The sequence below is a fragment of the Motacilla alba genome, chromosome 2, assembly GCF_015832195.1.
Source record: "Motacilla alba alba isolate MOTALB_02 chromosome 2, Motacilla_alba_V1.0_pri, whole genome shotgun sequence".
Classification (NCBI taxonomy): domain Eukaryota; kingdom Metazoa; phylum Chordata; class Aves; order Passeriformes; family Motacillidae; genus Motacilla; species Motacilla alba.
Window position 1 is genome coordinate 49,287,173 of NC_052017.1, and position 17,500 is coordinate 49,304,672.

Below are 17,500 nucleotides of genomic sequence, written 5' to 3' on the forward strand. Positions count from 1 at the left end.
CATTTGTTCACTTGATTATCTGTGTAGACACAGTACAGGTAAATGAAATTGGGAAAAAATCAATCCTAAGTGTGATAGAGGACTAACAAGGCAATGATGAACAGCAATACAGTGGTGTATGGAATATTGCAAGAAAAGGCAAGATGGTTCCCAAGGGTAACAGCCAGAGATACTGCTATGATAATGAAGAACAAATGTGTGAAATAAGGAACAAAAGAGAAAGATGTGAAAACAAGAAAGTGTCAGAGGCAGGAAGCGTTTTGTAAATGGCTGGAGTCAACTAATACAAATCTTGGACCTCCTCTGTCTGAAAGATGAAATAATTCCTAGAGAAAGGGCTTTCATTTTTTTTTGTGGCCTAATTCTTCAAGGCCTAAGCAGGAAAAAACCTCAAGAGCGATGACCACTAGGGGATGTGTGAAGCATAGAGCAGATCTGATTCCAAAATTCACTGAGACGTCCACAAATGAAACTGAAGATTCCTGAATTTGCTTCATGATTACTTTATGATTCATAAAAGACCAACACTGCTAAAAAACTATGCACTTAAAACTACAGAAATGAACAACAGACACTACATCCTTCAATACAGATTACTGCTTCAATATGAAGCTATTTCAAGAATTTCTCAGGAAAGCAACAAGTTAAAATAAACTTTGTCAAAAATCAAAGTTAATAATAGAATCATAATGTATACGGACCTACAAGGATCATCAAAGTCCAACCCCTGACTCTGCACAGGACCACCCTGAGAATCACACTAATGATGGTATTGTCAGTGACATTGCCTGAGAGCATTTTCCAAGTGCCTCTAGAATTCCACTTTAAATAAAATTTAGCAGGATCTATATTCTATCCTGATCTTGCTTTGTGCAGTGTTTCATTCATTTTCTCCTGGAAAACATCATCTTGTCCATAGAGAAGAAGGTTGGCAAAGGGTTTAAAAAACTTCATGTTGCCAAGATACAGCCCTAATCAATACAAAACCAAGTTTGAAATTACAATTATGGGATAAAAATTGAAAAAGCAGCCTTTCCAAAGACCTGATCTCCTCCTTATATTGTGAGCTTTCCAACTATTTCAGTTCCTCCTTCTTCTCCTATTGCTCATGCTTTTCCAAACAGAATGAAGACATTATCAAAAACCTCAAACGAACCGAAACTTTCTCTAGATAGGCCCATTCAAGTCAGAATTCCTTAAGATGACAAAATAAAATACAGTCAACTGGAGATAATGAGTCTTGAAACAGTGGACTTATATTGTAAGTGTTGCGTGTTGTATTTGCACAGCCAGCTTTCCAAGCAGCATGATATCCTGACAGAGAGCAAAATCTCAGAAGGAAACTCACCCTTCCCCCTCAAAACCAAACCAAAAACCCCCACAACCCACCCAAACCAAATGAAAACAAAAAACCACCCTAAAACCCCCCCAAAATTTAAAGAGCAGAAACAGAGTGATATAAATTTTCTTTTAAATCTTCTACCAACATTTGAGAATGGCCAAGTCCTTACAAACTAAATTAGGGAGAGGGAAAACAAACAAACTGGAAGTTTTATTGGAGGCATTCACTATCTTCTAATGTAGAAGTGGCAGGACACACTTGTTTTGATGGGATACTTGCATTTAGTGCAGCTTCTCCACATTTCTCAATTGCAGCTAGACCCTGATTGTGAATGTGAGTTTCCAAAAGTTTTTTCAGCTCTCCAAGGCCATCCTGGATTCGAGATACAAGGTTATACATGCGACCCAAGTCTGTAAAAGAGACAAAAAAAGGAAAGCTAGCATCTCCCATCTGTACTGGTTATTACTTCAAATTCTCATTTACAACTTGTCAATAGAGCTAAACATCCATTGTCAACGAAAACACATACGCAATTGCTCCTGTAAAAAGTAAACGATTATCCAGTACAGCAAACCTTTGCACTCACCTAGAAAGCTAACACTAGTTAAAGAGAGAACAATATGTTATATTAGGATCTATTTTTTACCTTCACAATGCAACAATCTCAAGAACAAAACCCCACCATTTGAGTGGTAGATAAGATTTACTTCTGATTTTTAGTTTTCACAGGTGTTAAAAATGGTGTTAAACCTCTCTTATTTAAGTAACATTTTGAGGTGCTGCCATGAATTTGAGATTCTTATTAATGTTACTGCTGACTGTGCTACAAGTACAACATTTTCCAGCTGACCGCTGTCCTTTAAATCTTACTCTGAACAGGTCAGTTCTCAGAGATCTAACATTACATTGCATATCAACACTTTTACTTTGGGCAGCATCAGTGGCAACAGTTGGAAATGTAAGGCAAAATGTTATATGTTGATACGACCTTAGCAGGTAAATTGAAACATTATAAATCAGATTTCCTTCAATAAAGCATTGTCAGTTAAAGACATCTCTTTAAAAAAAAAACAACTTAAAGTGACTGATTACCAGTAGTAATAATTGTATCTGAAAGAAAAAAGAGGTTCTGAAAATCATTACAACAGAACCAATGAAGGTAAAACTGCATGTCATTTCACATATGTTAAGGCTTTATATTAAAATCTCACCAGTTTTCAGCCAAGACTTTCCAAATCAATTAACAATTCTGGAAAGTCTAATACTGAAAAGGGTTTTGGTTTTTATTATTTAGTTTCAACAGGATAGATGCTTTGTATTTTCTGAGAGCAGAACTCTTAAAAAAAAAAAAAAAAGAAGCAAACATTGAATTGGCCATAAACCATGTCCACAAACCTGCCAGTCACCTCTTTCAATCCTGCCCTCACTGAACAGGCACTCCAGTGAAACAGTAAAGAATCAGATTATTTACTGTAAACTAAGGAGGATATTTCACCTTGTGGAACACATGTAAAGGTTGACAGCTGCATCTAGCTTTTCTGAGGTGCAAGGACTTTTCTGAAGGGCTTGTGAGCAACTTATTACCACCAGAAGATTATCAGATTAAACAAAACAGAGCAATCAATGAGCTGGTGTTCTACCTAACTCTGAAATACAACACAGAATTTGATGCTTTCTAATACTGAAGGGATGAAATTTCAGTTCAGTTACGTTTCTGTATAACACCTTCCTTTCCTTAAAACTTTGTCAAACTTCAACTTGCAGATTTGAAAATGAAACTTTTTTTTTTCTCTCTGTGAAAAACCATGATTGCAACCTGATGTTAACTTTTATAAGAACATATGAATACCCTAGAAAATTTTAGAAAAAAGGTAGGAAAATAATGCCATGCATAGATACAACAAGCTGCTGCTATATTTACCCACAAATGAGTGTTCACAGGTTGGTTTACCAGGATGTCTGTGGTAGGTGAAATAAGGAAGAGATGCTACAAAGTCTCATGGAAGATTTGCATGGTAACTCCACCTACATCATTACAGCCTTCTCCCAATAAACCCAATTATGTCCTAAGGTATTATACTGATGTGAGTATGTAACACATGAGGAATGTGTCCCACAGCCTTTGTAACCAGTTTATGCATTAGTTGCACAATGGATTAAAAAGTTACAGAACACCAACAGGAGTGGCCTGTAATACGATATTCTCAAACACAGTTTGCATGGAAGGACCTCAAAATCAGTGTATTTTCAAGAGCAAAGCAAAAAATATTTTAATCAAGAGCAACCTTTTATTGTAAGTTTAGGATAGTCTACCAAAGGCTATGCTAGTATATCACAAATTGGAGAATGAACTGATTACTGTGTTTAAAGAGTGAATTATCAGACTGTCACTGAAAATAAATTTTGTAATCTTGAAACCTCATGAATCTTAAAAAGGGCAAGGGAACTGCTACAATTTCCATAAGCAAAGCCTGATAACAGAAGAAAAAATATTTTGAAAAAGGAGAAAAAAATTAAGCATTTTAAAGAAAGTCTAGTTAATCTTAGAAAGAATCCACATGAAAGTAAATCCAAAGATACACAACTAGAAAGTGCCCAAGACACAAGATACTTTTTTTCTTTTTTACCCTGACAAACTTATGGAATTGCATCACTATGGTAAGTGATTGTACTAAGGGCTCAGATAACCCATGAGCTTGATAAAGCAGGAGAAAAAAATAAAAGTCTGTGAAGGTGTCCTGAGTACAGAAAAAACTTTTTTGTTCTATTGCTATTTCAATTGTCAGAAGTCATTTAATCATTTATGAAGTCATTTCATAAACCAACACCCATTAAAATCTCTTCCAATTATGGAGCATATATTTACAAACACAAACAATATCTGACTCAAATACTAGTACAGATTATTTACATTTGAATCAGCTAACTTCTGACCTACTAATCATGCTCAATTGCCCTTTTTGATTTCAAAGCATCTCTTCATTATCAACATGACTATTATAAATAGTAATAATTTGCAGTTGCTATTTTAAGACCAATATACAATGAGACAGAGTCATAGCTACAATTTAAAACTCTCAAATGAACAATTTTACCATTAGTAACTTAACCACAGCATCTCTTTCATTCTGCCCCTTTCATAAGAGCAGTATTTCAGCCATACAGCGATACTACTCAGACTTGAAATACAGATTTAATTAGTTCCCCAACTGGGAAATCAGAATCATGATTCATCCTTATCATCTGTATCATCCACAGGAATTAGTTCTGGCTGTTATTTTGTGCTCTCTATGAACTCCTTAAGAAACTAATACAAGCCAACACAATTGACAATGCCTTAAAGATATCTAAACTCTGATAATCTTCACTTATTTCAGATGAAGTGTTGAAGAAGTCTTTATGTATTCTCTATGACAATATAAATTTGATACATTAACAACACGTAAGAATCACTTTCACAGCCAAAATTAACTCATCAATTAATAATTTCCACCCCTTCCTTGTGCTCTATATGCAATACTATGTATTTTATATATTCTATTTTAAAAGCTACTTATTTGCATCTCTTCCTCTTTTAACATTTCCAATACATATTTCTGAACACTTTGGATTTTAAAATTCTCAGTGCTGACTCAGGTAGACCAACAGATTAAACTGAAAGAGCTGGAAAGAGTACTGGTCTGTTTTTCACCACCTCCCATCTCTCCCACACAAGCTTCAGCTCCTGCTGGAAAAATGGCTCAAGTGTTCTTGAAACTCTTCCAGCCATGTTAAGAGAAACCAAATTAGTGCTGTTTTGCCATAATATCTGGGATTGGGGTAGGGTCCTTGAAGCAGTATCATCAGCCATCCCGATTTCATTAAAACCTGCTTGTCCATCAGTTTAGTGACTATCTTGTCTCTTAATCTAATTCCTGAACAAAAGACATTTAGCTAGCACCAGATTTTACATTATTCACAATTCATCAGGGAGGAGAGCTCTAAGCCTAAAGCCAGTGTTTGAAAATCTTTACCTTCATTTTTGTCAGCATCCAACAAGTTCTGAAACTCTGTATGAAATATCTCCAGATGTTTTTCGATAAGTACTTGCTCACACTTTCGTGCTAACTCATCTTGTGTGCTCTCATGGAGATATACCTGAACTCTACGCTGCTCCTCAAGAAGGCGAGCTTCAGCCTACAGAAACACAGAGATAAACATGAAACCCCCAGGGAAGGCAGAACACGAATCCAACAGCAGAAAACAGGTGACTGTTCAGTCAATTCTTCTAGAAAACAACAAGAAGCAAACTTCTCTCTAGTCTGGTGTTGTGAACCACCTACTTTAGCAGTTATTTTTCCAGGAATCATAATGTACATGGGGAATTGATGTTTATGTTGATGAAAATACAATGTGCTGTTTAAATGGCAGGGAAGAATCACAGCAAAACTGTTTTGTGAATAAGGAGTGAATAAGGAGTTTACAGATGGAAATCTGCTGTCAGAAAAAGAGAAAGCCGCTGACATGAGATGCTGGCAGTTTTAGGATCAGCAAGCCCTCCAGCTACAGAGGTAGTTTTGTTTAAGACAAACATGAATGTATTTCATGACTCCACAAAAATAAAAGGCAGGAAACTACAATTTAACACTATGCCCATGACAAATTTATTTGAATATTCTCATCTACATTCTTACACAGAAGAGCTCCCTAATAAACTACAGTCATTTAAATTATACTAGCATTTAATTTGGCATATAAAATGCTACATATGCGTATCCTCCTGGCAAACTAAAATTCTAAATGTCACTCAAGGAATAGAACTTATGCTGAAATGTAAAACTGAAATTGTTTACATAACAATTACCTCTATTTCATTTGCAAAAATGTTAAGGATTCGCATTACATACCATTTGTAACTGCAGCACATTATTAGGAATGAAGGGTGTACGCCCTCTTATCAGCCCAAATTATTTAAATTAACAACATCATTAAGAAAATAGAATTAGGTTAATTCATTGTCCTAGTATGCTAGAGTAACAACTATGCATGAAAGACTATATTCCTGACAATAAAAAAGGAACGGCTACACTGCAAGTGCACTGCACCATGCATTGACAGCTTTAAATCATTTAAGTCACTGTTAGCTTCACTCATTCTGCAATGATTTTGCACTTCGGTCTTGTGAAATGGTCCTGGATTACTGTCTCCTAGAGCTAAACAAGTACTGACCAAAATATAGGAAATTAAAACAGCAACTTGAGAAGGGATATAAGCTCCAGCTCCAGAGTACTTGCCAGTTTCTTACCAGTAAGGAAGAACAATCAATTTCCTTACTGACAGCAAACAGCAGCAAATCTTTCTTATGAACATTGGAACTACTCAGCCTGGATTTAATTCTGTATTTCTGTAGTTCAGGAAATTCCACCACTTCTGATGCTGCTTCTTAAAATATCCTTAAACTTTCACTTTTAATGTTAACAGTCTACTCTCATTGTGAGCTCTTCTATGAAAAGAAATATTTACTCTAACTTCATGTTTCCTTATACTCTGTTTTATTTGGTATTCTTATAACTCCATTTTCATTTTAAAGTCACATTTCAGAAACAAGAGAAAAATAATTAGTTCACACAACAGTATCTTCACTTGTTTCAACTATAAAGATGAAAAGTTCAGTGGAAGACTATATTTCAAGGAACAGTCTTAAAAAATACTGACCTTTTTCCCTACAGCACATCAGGCTATGACAGCTTTACTCATGAGTTCTGGCCTGAGAAGAAAAATTCACAATCCTTCTAAACTCAGTAAGTCTGCCTATATAACTACATACACAAATCCTAGCTCTAGTTAAGATTTCATTGACTATTCTACAAGACATTACCACAATTCTACTGTAACATGGTAACAGTCATGCTATGCTGGTGTGCCCTAGGGTACTCCAAGGTTTCTTTCTATTTTGCAATGCTATTTATCGCCAGACAGAACTCAAAGTACAGTGCCCCAGTGAGAATGTCAAGTAAGTGTACTAACAGCAGATTAGTCCCTACACAGTTTATGCTTCCATCAGATTACTTGTAAGATCTTACAGTCACTAGTGTGTAAGGAGATGCCAAGAGTGCCAAAATGGCTTGTATACATCCCTAATATATTAATTTGAGCAGATACATAAGGCTACACGCTTTTCTGCTGAACATCTCCCCTGCTGCCGGCTAACTTTGTATGTGCTTTCATCTTCAACATCAGCTTCAAGCAAGCAAGTTGCTGTTTTGTGGATTTCTGAAGCCTTGAGGATTGTTTGGGGTACTAATCAGTTATTTCTACTTGCCTGTAATCTCTAGTTCTTGAAATAGCAATGACCTTCAGACAGCTTCTTACTGTCCTGTACCAAGGAAGTCTGGATGAGCCAGTCATTCAGGTTCTGAATGACTGAAATTTGCTTACTTTCTCTTTATACATACATTAGAATGAAAGTTAAAACAATAACTTGAAAGGGAAGTAGCAAAAAATAATTAATTCAACAACAGAAAAGTAAACATAGGTTGGTCTGGTAATTATTGGGAAACTACCAAAGGCACAATTCCTTTTACTGTGCTACTTCTAGGACTTCTCCTCCAATCTTTTTTGGTTTTTTTTTTTTTTTTTTTTTTTTTTTTTTGGTAATTAATTGACTTTAACGCCAAGAGTTAAGAAAGGATGTGTTCTGTGGTAAAAAGCATTACACAAAGAATAATGCAGGGATGGATGTGTATCTGCACATTACATACTTGAAAAGTTATCTTATTTATCTTATTTTTTAACTAAGCTGAAAGGGAATAAACAAGCAGAAATCCAGAAAGTGAAGAAAAGTACTGAGAAAAAAATATATGAAGCAGCACTTGTCCAAGGTGGAAGATGACCTATCTACTACCGGGTCAGTAGGACTGACCTAATAACCAGGCCAGAAATAGCCAGTGTTTATCCTTCTTGCCCTTAGTTGCCCTGTCTGGGACCCCCAAAACTAGAGACAAGTTAAGAATTTAAATCTGGCCTCTGTTGATGAGAAGTACTTTGTAGGGGTTCATGACACTAAAATATTCTGAGAGAATTAAAGCTAATTAATGATGTATTTCCTTAGCCAGGAACCTTGCTCAGGAAGGTACTTCAATAAAAATGTCAACACACTGTTCCTTGTACAGGAATGTAAACTTGTGGTATTAAAGCCAAATTATTGTTTTGGTGTCTTGAAGTCAAAAAAAATCTGAATTTATTTTAACTTAATCTTCTGTTTTGACTGTTCAGAAAGTTCCATACTTTCACTGTACTCACTGAAATGTGGTAAGGAGACAAACTTCTGACCAGATAAACACAGAAGCAAATCACTACAGGGAAAACCAGCTGTTTCTGTAAAATAACCATCATTTTAAGAAACTGATAATAAAAGCCTAGAATTTATATTCCTCTGTCTCAAAAAAAAAAATCGGTATCCAGAAAAACAAAAATCACAAAGCAGATTAAATAATTTACCTTCTTCATGTACTCTGTGACTGGGTTCTGTTGCAAGAATTCAGTACTTTCTCGTGTATAAAATCTCTCTGTGTCAGCAAGAAACTGAGATTCAAAGGATTCTTTATAGACAGTTAGTGTAGGTCCTTTTGCAAATGCATCATCTTCATTCAGCCCCAGCTCCACTAAAGGAAAAAAACACAATAAAATAAAAACGACCAAGAAATAAAAAAATTGTTTTTTATGAAGTGGTCTCCTGCAAATAAACAAGGACACTCCTTCTAACTTAGATGAAAGCAATCAATTGGGACTGCATCAGCACCACTTTTAAAAAAGAACATTGATTTTGCATTTTAAAACTATCAGCACAAGACATTACTAATGTCAACTACACATTTAGATACATTTCTTAAATGTAGGATTATAGGGTTTGGAAAACTTCACTATCTCAAATGCTAGTTCAAATTCTCCTTTCTTTTTTCCCTCTTAAGAGTTCCAGATTATACGCTTTTGCTTTTATTAATGAAACTAGTCAGTAATTTGGATGGCAATGCTCTCGATATTATACAAAAGGGAAAAAACAACTCCACTCTGCTATGCAAACTACCATCCTTCCCCACTTCCAGATTTAGCTCCTTAATAACTGATTTGTAAATGATGAACACTCTTGTCTATCAGTTGCACTCTCAAGTTTCACAAATATGGTATAATCATCTGTTATTGTATAAAGTATCAGTAAAATATGAAGTTAAACAATACAGAACTGCATTTACATTACTGTAAAAAAATCTTTACTGGACATATGAGGAGGTGGGACATTACTTCTAGGCTCTGATAAGGTACATAAATTTATTTTTAAGAAAGTAACAGAATCTTAAAGAAATCACATTTACCATAGGATTGTACAACTCCACTGATCAGCCTTGTATTGATAGTTTCACCATTTCTTTCCTTTTCAATCAATTTCAACACTGCATTTGTTACCTTAGAAAACAGGGATTAAAAGTTAAGTCAAGCACAGAGAAAGCAGCTGGTAGATCAAGCACCATACTTAATTAGGAGTGTATTTCCATTTTAAAGAAAAGTCAGGCACCTTGAGAACAACATTTAAGGAGATCTGAACACCAAGTTCCTACAGAGAATGATACTCCTTTAAGTTATACAACATAATTACAGTCTGATAAGTGGTAAGGTGCATATGGGTATTAAAGCGCTTAGTATTTTTTTCTGTAATTAAAAAAAAAACCACCTTCAAAGCCACTTTTCTTTTTTTTTAATACCTGAAATACAAAACACTGTAGCAAGACCTGAGCTAACTACCTGTTCTTTGGACAAATAATCTGCTGCAACAACTTCATCATGAAGTACTGGTAAGAAGTGAAATCAACCTACACATGTACCTAAGAATTGTGATGGAATGCCTTGTTTTATATTGTGCTGATTCACTGATTTTAAACATTTGGCTGACCTGAGTCTCCCAGTCATCAGTGTAAATTTAACAACTCACAGTAAAATCCCAGCCTGTCCCTAATCTGTTCTCATCCAATCTTGACTCCCAAACCTTAAGAAACTACTGTCATCAGCCTGTACTCCTGCCTAGCTTAGTAACCACTGAAATTGCTACTTCAAGTCCCCTTAGCTTTTAAAAAAAATAGCCAAGAGTCCTCTCAGCAGAGAGATAACAGAACAGTCTTGGTATCAAGGTTCAATCACACACACAAAGGCTTATTCCTTCAATTATCTATTTTTTTTTAGTATCACAAAGGAGAAGCAGAAGGCTCCATTTTATTTTCCAGGTCTGTGCACAACCCCACCCCCCAAGGCTCCTTGATGCAGTTACTTACAATATACGAAATTAACCCCATAAAATAACACTATAGTTGTAACATATTAATATATATACCTGCTTATTTAATGGCCTGAATAAGCAGTCTCTCCAGGTCACCAAGGCAAGCTAGAAGTAAAAGAAGGGAGAAGAAAGATAGAATAAAGAAAATATTTACATATACACATATACATGTAGGGTAACTCCCTTTAAGGAAAGCTGATGTAGTATGCAAACTAATGAGAACTTCTAAAACTGTATTTTGGCACACACATTTCTCAAGCAATGAGATTGTTTCACATTAAAATTACAACCGTGTTTACCACTACCTTTTTTGAAGTTGTTTCTTTTTCTACCAGGGGATCCACTGCCAACTCTGAAACTAACAAAACCCACTTTGAGTGACTTGGAGCTTTTTTTGTTGGCAGTTTCCAAGCTGACATAGTCCCTTAGCATTAGGCTTCTCAAGTCAAGAGGAAGGGAACTAAGGATACCAACTGTTTTTCTACCATATGCAGAATTATTTTAGTGAAGCAGGAAAATAGCACAGCACTTTCCTAATGCTCCAGTAAGGACAATGATTACCCTTTATTTAAAAAAAAACAACTTTTAGTTATCCGGGATACAGAAGTACTGTTCTTATTTATATTACTTCACATTACAAAAAAATTATTAAGATCACATATCAATCTTTCAGAACTGCAACAAAATAACTTACACTACAAACCAAATGTTGTCTGAATCTCAGCAGCTTGGATGCTAAAATTTGTAGAAATGTATTGAAGTAATCAGAAAAAAAAATTATTTACTGCCTCATTTGGTGTTTGAAATGTTTGGCTGAATTTTAAGTGGGATGACAAGGCCATGCTGAGGCACACAGATAACACTAAGCAGCAAATATTCAGACAACCCTCAACAGTCTACTGCTAAAGTCCCAATACATACAAGGCAGATTAAACATCTCACAGACTAGGACCTTGGAATTTTTACAAATATACTGAGGTAGGAGTAAGGAAAGGAGGGAGAATGCCACTTTGCCCACTTCTTCAAAATGTCTATGAACCTCCTACAAGATTCAAGGAGTGATCTATAGAATGATAATGCAAACATGGCGGATGGAATGGACAAATCACTCACTTCAAAAAGCTACTTACTGAATAAATTTCATATATTCCTTTACGACCTTCATCACACTCACGACGAACCCAATGTCGATTGAGGTAGGCACATATCCCATTCAATACTTTGCTTGAAAACCTATAATCTTCCCACTGTTGAGTGTAGAATTTCAGCACACTCTCATCCATCAAATCTTCACCATCCTGAAATTACAAGTTTGCCAGTACTGTTGCACAATTTTAAGGTACAACCAAGACATATCAGGGTATACAAAGTGACTGTGTAATAAACCTACACCACTCAATGTATTTACAGGAAACACACTGCTAATACATTTAGTTCTACATCAGTAAAGCACAGAGCCAATATGAAATTTTGAAATTAAAAGGCTGGGAAAAAAAATGCACAGCACAGATAAAGCTCCAGAAGACTCCCTGTCCCTCTGGATGCAAGACAACATCCAGCTCTATTAGTAGTTTATTTATTAAACTAAAATAAAGGCTACCGTCAGGCATTTTCAACATGACAGGCATCCATTTTTTCAGCATCCCTAATATGCTGGTTAATTGCTTGGAAAGTCTAGCTATTCTTGCTCAAGTACAGGACAGCTTAAGATGCCATGTAACATTACCTCTCTAAAACACAGGAATGTTGTTTCAGCTTGAAGAGGAAAAGCAGCTCACAAGTATGAGCTTAGGGACTGATCTATGTCTGAGGTAAAGCCAATTCTAATGGCTATGGAGACAATTGCACCTTTTGGATCATTCAGTTTACTTCCAGTGGCTGCATACACCTCTAAGTTTATTGATACAGCTTTTCTTCTCACCCCAGTTTATGTTAGTACAAGTGCAGATCGATCTCATACCCCACCTTACCTTAAGGAGATTAGTCAAGTAGTTCTTCAGAAATTCTTTTAGCCGTTTGTACAATTCCAAGCCAACAAACTGAGCACCTCCAGGTGTCTGGCCCTTTTTCGATTTAGAGGGAGGTACTCCAGCTCCCCGTGCTTGATTTGACTGGTGTACACTGGTACAGTAGTTATAAACATGACTGACAGGAAAGTTAAGGAATATTGCCAACATAAGACATCAAAAATACAATGAAAAAAAATGTTAATTTCAATAAGCTCTTATTTATACAACTGTGAATGACTAAAACATAATTCATTACAAGATGCACTAGCCCACATCAAACCAAATCAGAGCTAAGAAAATTAACTAATTTTCGGCAGAATTATCTGCAGCAAAATTGTGTCAGACTGCTGAGGGCACTGCAAGTACTGACCCCAACATTAAATTTATTTAACGCTTACTTAACAAGACCACCAAGAAAACAAAGTAGTGGAATTTGTTGATAAGATTATTTAAATAGAATTTATGTGATCTATTTTATTGATCTTCTATAAATACGTACGCTTTCATTTGAACTGAAAGAAATTTCAATACTAGCCTCAAGCAACATTCAGTAGCTGAAAACACAAGAGAATTACTTTTGCATTCTTTCAAACATCATCCTCTATAAAAGATTTAGCCACTTAAGATTGGCACACAGGATGAACCTGGAAAGAAGTAATAGAGAGACACACACACATTTCAATGCACACCGTAAGATGAGATCCATTAAAATCCAATTTTAGGCTACCAGTTAATACCAAAATTTTAGTGTAAAATCACAGAGTCACGGAATTGTTTAGATCAGAAAAGACTTCTAAGATGAGTCCAACCATTAATATAGCACTAAGTCCACCACTAAACCATCTCCCTAATCACCCTAAGGGTCTTTTAAATACCTCCAGAGACACTGATTCCACCACCTATCTGGGCACATCATTCCGAAGCAGGACACCACTTGCAGTAAAGAAAGTTTTCCTAATATCCAACCTACATCTCCTCTGATGCACCTAACGGCCATTTCCTCTTGTCCTACTACTTATTACATGGGAGAAGAGGATGACCCTCACCTTGCTGCAGCCTCCTTTCAGGTAGTTGTAGAGAGCAATGAGGTCCCCCCTGAGCCTCCTTTTCTCCAGGCTAAACAACCTCAGCTCCATCAGCCTTGTGCTCCAGACCCTTCCCCAGTTCCGTTGCTCTTCTCTGGACACACTCCAGCCCCTCAATGTCTTTCCTGCTGTGAGAAGCCCAGAAATGGACACAGGATTCGAGGTGCTAAGTATAGCAGGACCATCACTGCCCTGGTCCTGCTGGCCACACTACTGCTGATACAGGCCAGGACGCCATTTGCCTTCTCGGCCACCTGGGCATACACTGGCTCATGTTCAGACAGCTGTCAAACAGCACCCCCAGGTCCTTTTCCATGGGGCAGCTTTCCAGCCACTTCCCCCAACCTGCAGCACTGCCAGGGGTTGTTGTGGTTGACCCAGCACTTCTAGCACTTGGCCTTGCTGATCCTTGTACCATGGGCCTCAGCTCACTGGTCCTGCCTCTCTGGACCCCTCTGCAGAGCCTACCCACACTCCAGCAGATCAGCACCCTCAGGCAACTTGGCGTGCTCTGACAAATCACTGAGGGTGCACTTGATCCCCTTGTCTCAGTCGCTGCTGAACAGAACTGGCTCCAGCATTGAGCCCTTGGGAAGAAGGCTTGCAACTGGCTGCCTGCTTGCTGCCTTGCTACATGCATTCATACAAATGCACTTGGTTGGGCTGTTGATCCCACCATCTTTTTTTTTGGCTAGAGGCCCTAATTCCTATGTGACCAGGCAATTCTGTGGTTTCTAACACAGTGACCCTTTTTCCTTTGCCACCATGTGGATGTCCATCACCTACCTCCACTGAGATATCAGATTGGAGGACCTCACTAGCACACCATCACTCAAACACTGGCATGCTGCCCCCTGGTTTTATCCCTTTTCCTTTTCAAATCTCATTTAAAGCTCTCTCTAGAAGACATGGTAACTCTGGTATCTGCAAAGATACTTTTCCCTTTTTGAGACAGGTGTACCATGTCTGTCACCAGCAGGCCTGATGTCATATAAACCTAGCATTAATTAAAAAAAAATAAATCTGCCACTGACACCAGGCTCAGAGCCAAGTATTGATCTGCCAGCTCTTCCTGTTTATTCCTTCATCGTTCCTTGGAACTGGAAAGAGAAAGGTGTGAAAACTACTTCAGCTTCTGATCTCTTAATCAGTCATCCCAAGTCCCTGAAGTCTCTTGATTACCTTTACAGTTCTTGTTGCAACTGCACTGCTGTCTACCTGAAGTCTGAGAATTGTCCCAGGGTAAGAAGTCTGGTCTTTACATCTTTATGCCAGGTATCAGAGACACAGAAGATGACCCTAGCAAGTGGCAGCAATATTTTTTCCTCTTATACTACTACGGCCTGGCAGACTTGCTGTAACTTAATGCAACATTTCAAGAACACGTTCTGTTTTCTGATCTAAAAAACTCAAATATCCAGAATTCTTCCAAAGTAGTAAGTGGAAGTCACATTGTCCCAAACACTTCAAATAAGAAGGCATCCTTAAAGAAGCTGCATTCCACAAGCAAGAAAAATAAATTAGCTAGGTACCACCTAAATTGAACTCGATGAGAACTCACATCTCACAATAAAAGTCACCCTATTGACTCACACAAACAATCAGCCAAAAAGAATGAAGCTACTGAGCACTCACTCTCCTACTGCCAGTCCAAGGACAGGCTTTTGAGTCACATCCTTGTTAGAAAACATTGTATTAATCAATCCAGACTGTTTAATTTGGCTTTGTGTTTTCACAGAATCACTAGGTTGGAAGAGACCTTCAAGATCAAGTCCTACCCATGCCCTAACACCTCAAATAAACCATGGCACCAAGTGCCACATCCAGTCTTTTTTTTAAACACATCCAGGAATGGTGACTCCACCACCTCCCCCAGCAGACCATTCCAGTACTTTATCCCTCAACACAAGTGGAGCCAGCTTTAACCACTACACATGTTTCCTCCACAGCACACCATAAACTAGGAAATTAATATATTGCAGAGACTTGATTTTTATCTTTCCCTGCACAAAGTCCAACACAATAAAATGGCAAGACAAGAGCACAAATAAATACCAAGAAAATTACAAACCAGGAATATATGATGCATCACAGTCATTATAAACAGATTTGCTTCCAAGTAGTAAAGCTCAAGAAGAGAATTGTCTCCAAATATCCAGTTAACTTCCTTGTAATTAATTTTATAAAGCACTTCACGGACAAAACACACTCTTGAACTGAATTTAATGATCAGAGTATCCTGCATGCCAGCAAGAACAAGGCTCAAGGTCTTCACATCAAACTGCATGGAAAGCCTACTCACAGTCTATATTTACATGCTTGTTTAGAAAGTCATTGCATTCTGTGCAAAGAAGTAACACTCTTTGCCTAAGATTAACCCTTTTTGAAAATACACAGCATACATTTATTTGTTATCTGTTACCTCATCCAGATGCCAAGTAAGTAAATTTCCCACGATGTCAACCAACAACATAAAGACTTCATTTGTATTGAATTGAAGCAATTGAACTTTTAATTAGCCTCTTATCTCTATCAGCCACTAATTTCCTGGACATTAATGATTTCTTCCACCTCCTAGTCATTTGTTTGTTCAAATTCCCTGGCACTGTTGCTACTTTTACTACCTACACTTTGATTTCAGAATTCTCTGCTCAAGTGAAGAACAAGACACAGCACAACCATTTTCCTCTAGATTTGCAATCTTCTTTCTTGCCACAAACAAGAAAAGCAGGTTTACCCAACAGGTTAATTTAAAAATAGCTAATACATGAATTTCTCTAAATTGTTTATGGAAAATCTCTCCATCACGATACTAGAAAATTAGGGCTGATTTATAGATACACCCTTGACAATCTTGCCTCCTTCTTCCCCTCTCTTATCCCAAGTGGCTTTGAGCAAGCCTGAAAATAGGAAGACTGTCCAGATGAAGGGTAATTCTTGCAGTTTTGAGAGTACTGCCTGACAAAAACATTCTATTCATCTCTACAATCAATCACAACAACCTTCAGAAAAATAAAAGGCAAAGATTAGAAGACATAAGCCTTTTTCTTACCCCATACATTTTACTATTAAACCCAGGATTCATTGTAAAGTAAACACAGAGACTCAGACCTTTTGTCCATGCCTGACAGTAATCACCTCAGAGCTGCAACAAAAGTAATTCCAGTAATGCTTATCTTTACGTTTTATTCTGGCTTGAGATTTGGCTAGCCAAAGGGTCCAAGACAGCACTTTTGAAGTGCTCTAGTTTCATTGTTCCATACGAGTCAAATTGAAGTTTGCAAGTGTAACTCTTTGACATATTCTACATAAAGCATGCTCTCTCACACTTTGTTTACAATCTGTCCCCCCATCTGCCAGAGCCAGCAACTGACAGAAAGACTGACATATTCAAAACAAAATCAGATCTGCACTGCATACAACAGAGTGTATGACAGTCCATCTGAGAATCACAAGGGGAATGCTATGAAAAGAATTCCTAGCTGCAGAAAGCAAAATAAATCCCTCAATGCATGGTATGCTGGAAGCCATATACATACCCAAACAGCTACCAGGAAACATTTTCGGGAGTGTTTGCACAATTCTGTATAGCAACTTGCACACCATAACAAGCAGAGAAGTTAATTCAACAATAGAAAAGTTTGAACCAGAGTGAAGCTGTGCTGATTCCCAAGCTCTGGGCTGCTGAACTTCAGATTTGGCCCAGCAGACAAATCACCTACAGGAGGAAGAGATCAAGATCAATCTCCTCTAACCT

The 17,500-nt window shown here is 37.2% G+C and overlaps 1 protein-coding gene across 2 annotated transcripts in view; it reads right to left on the bottom strand.

Annotated features, from left to right (window-relative positions):
- The window catches only part of CUL1 (cullin 1), a 52,622-nt gene that overhangs the window by 11,848 nt on the left and 23,274 nt on the right, over positions 1–17,500 (bottom strand). For both annotated transcript variants that reach the window (XM_038164471.1, XM_038164460.1), the window contains exons 3-9: positions 12,620–12,794; positions 11,780–11,947; positions 10,704–10,754; positions 9,694–9,784; positions 8,822–8,985; positions 5,356–5,518; positions 1,622–1,752 (exon numbers count right to left, since the gene is read on the bottom strand). In XM_038164471.1, the coding sequence (XP_038020399.1) occupies positions 1,622–1,752; positions 5,356–5,518; positions 8,822–8,985; positions 9,694–9,784; positions 10,704–10,754; positions 11,780–11,947; positions 12,620–12,794 (943 nt within the window). The remainder of the gene's footprint in view (positions 1–1,621; positions 1,753–5,355; positions 5,519–8,821; positions 8,986–9,693; positions 9,785–10,703; positions 10,755–11,779; positions 11,948–12,619; positions 12,795–17,500) is intronic.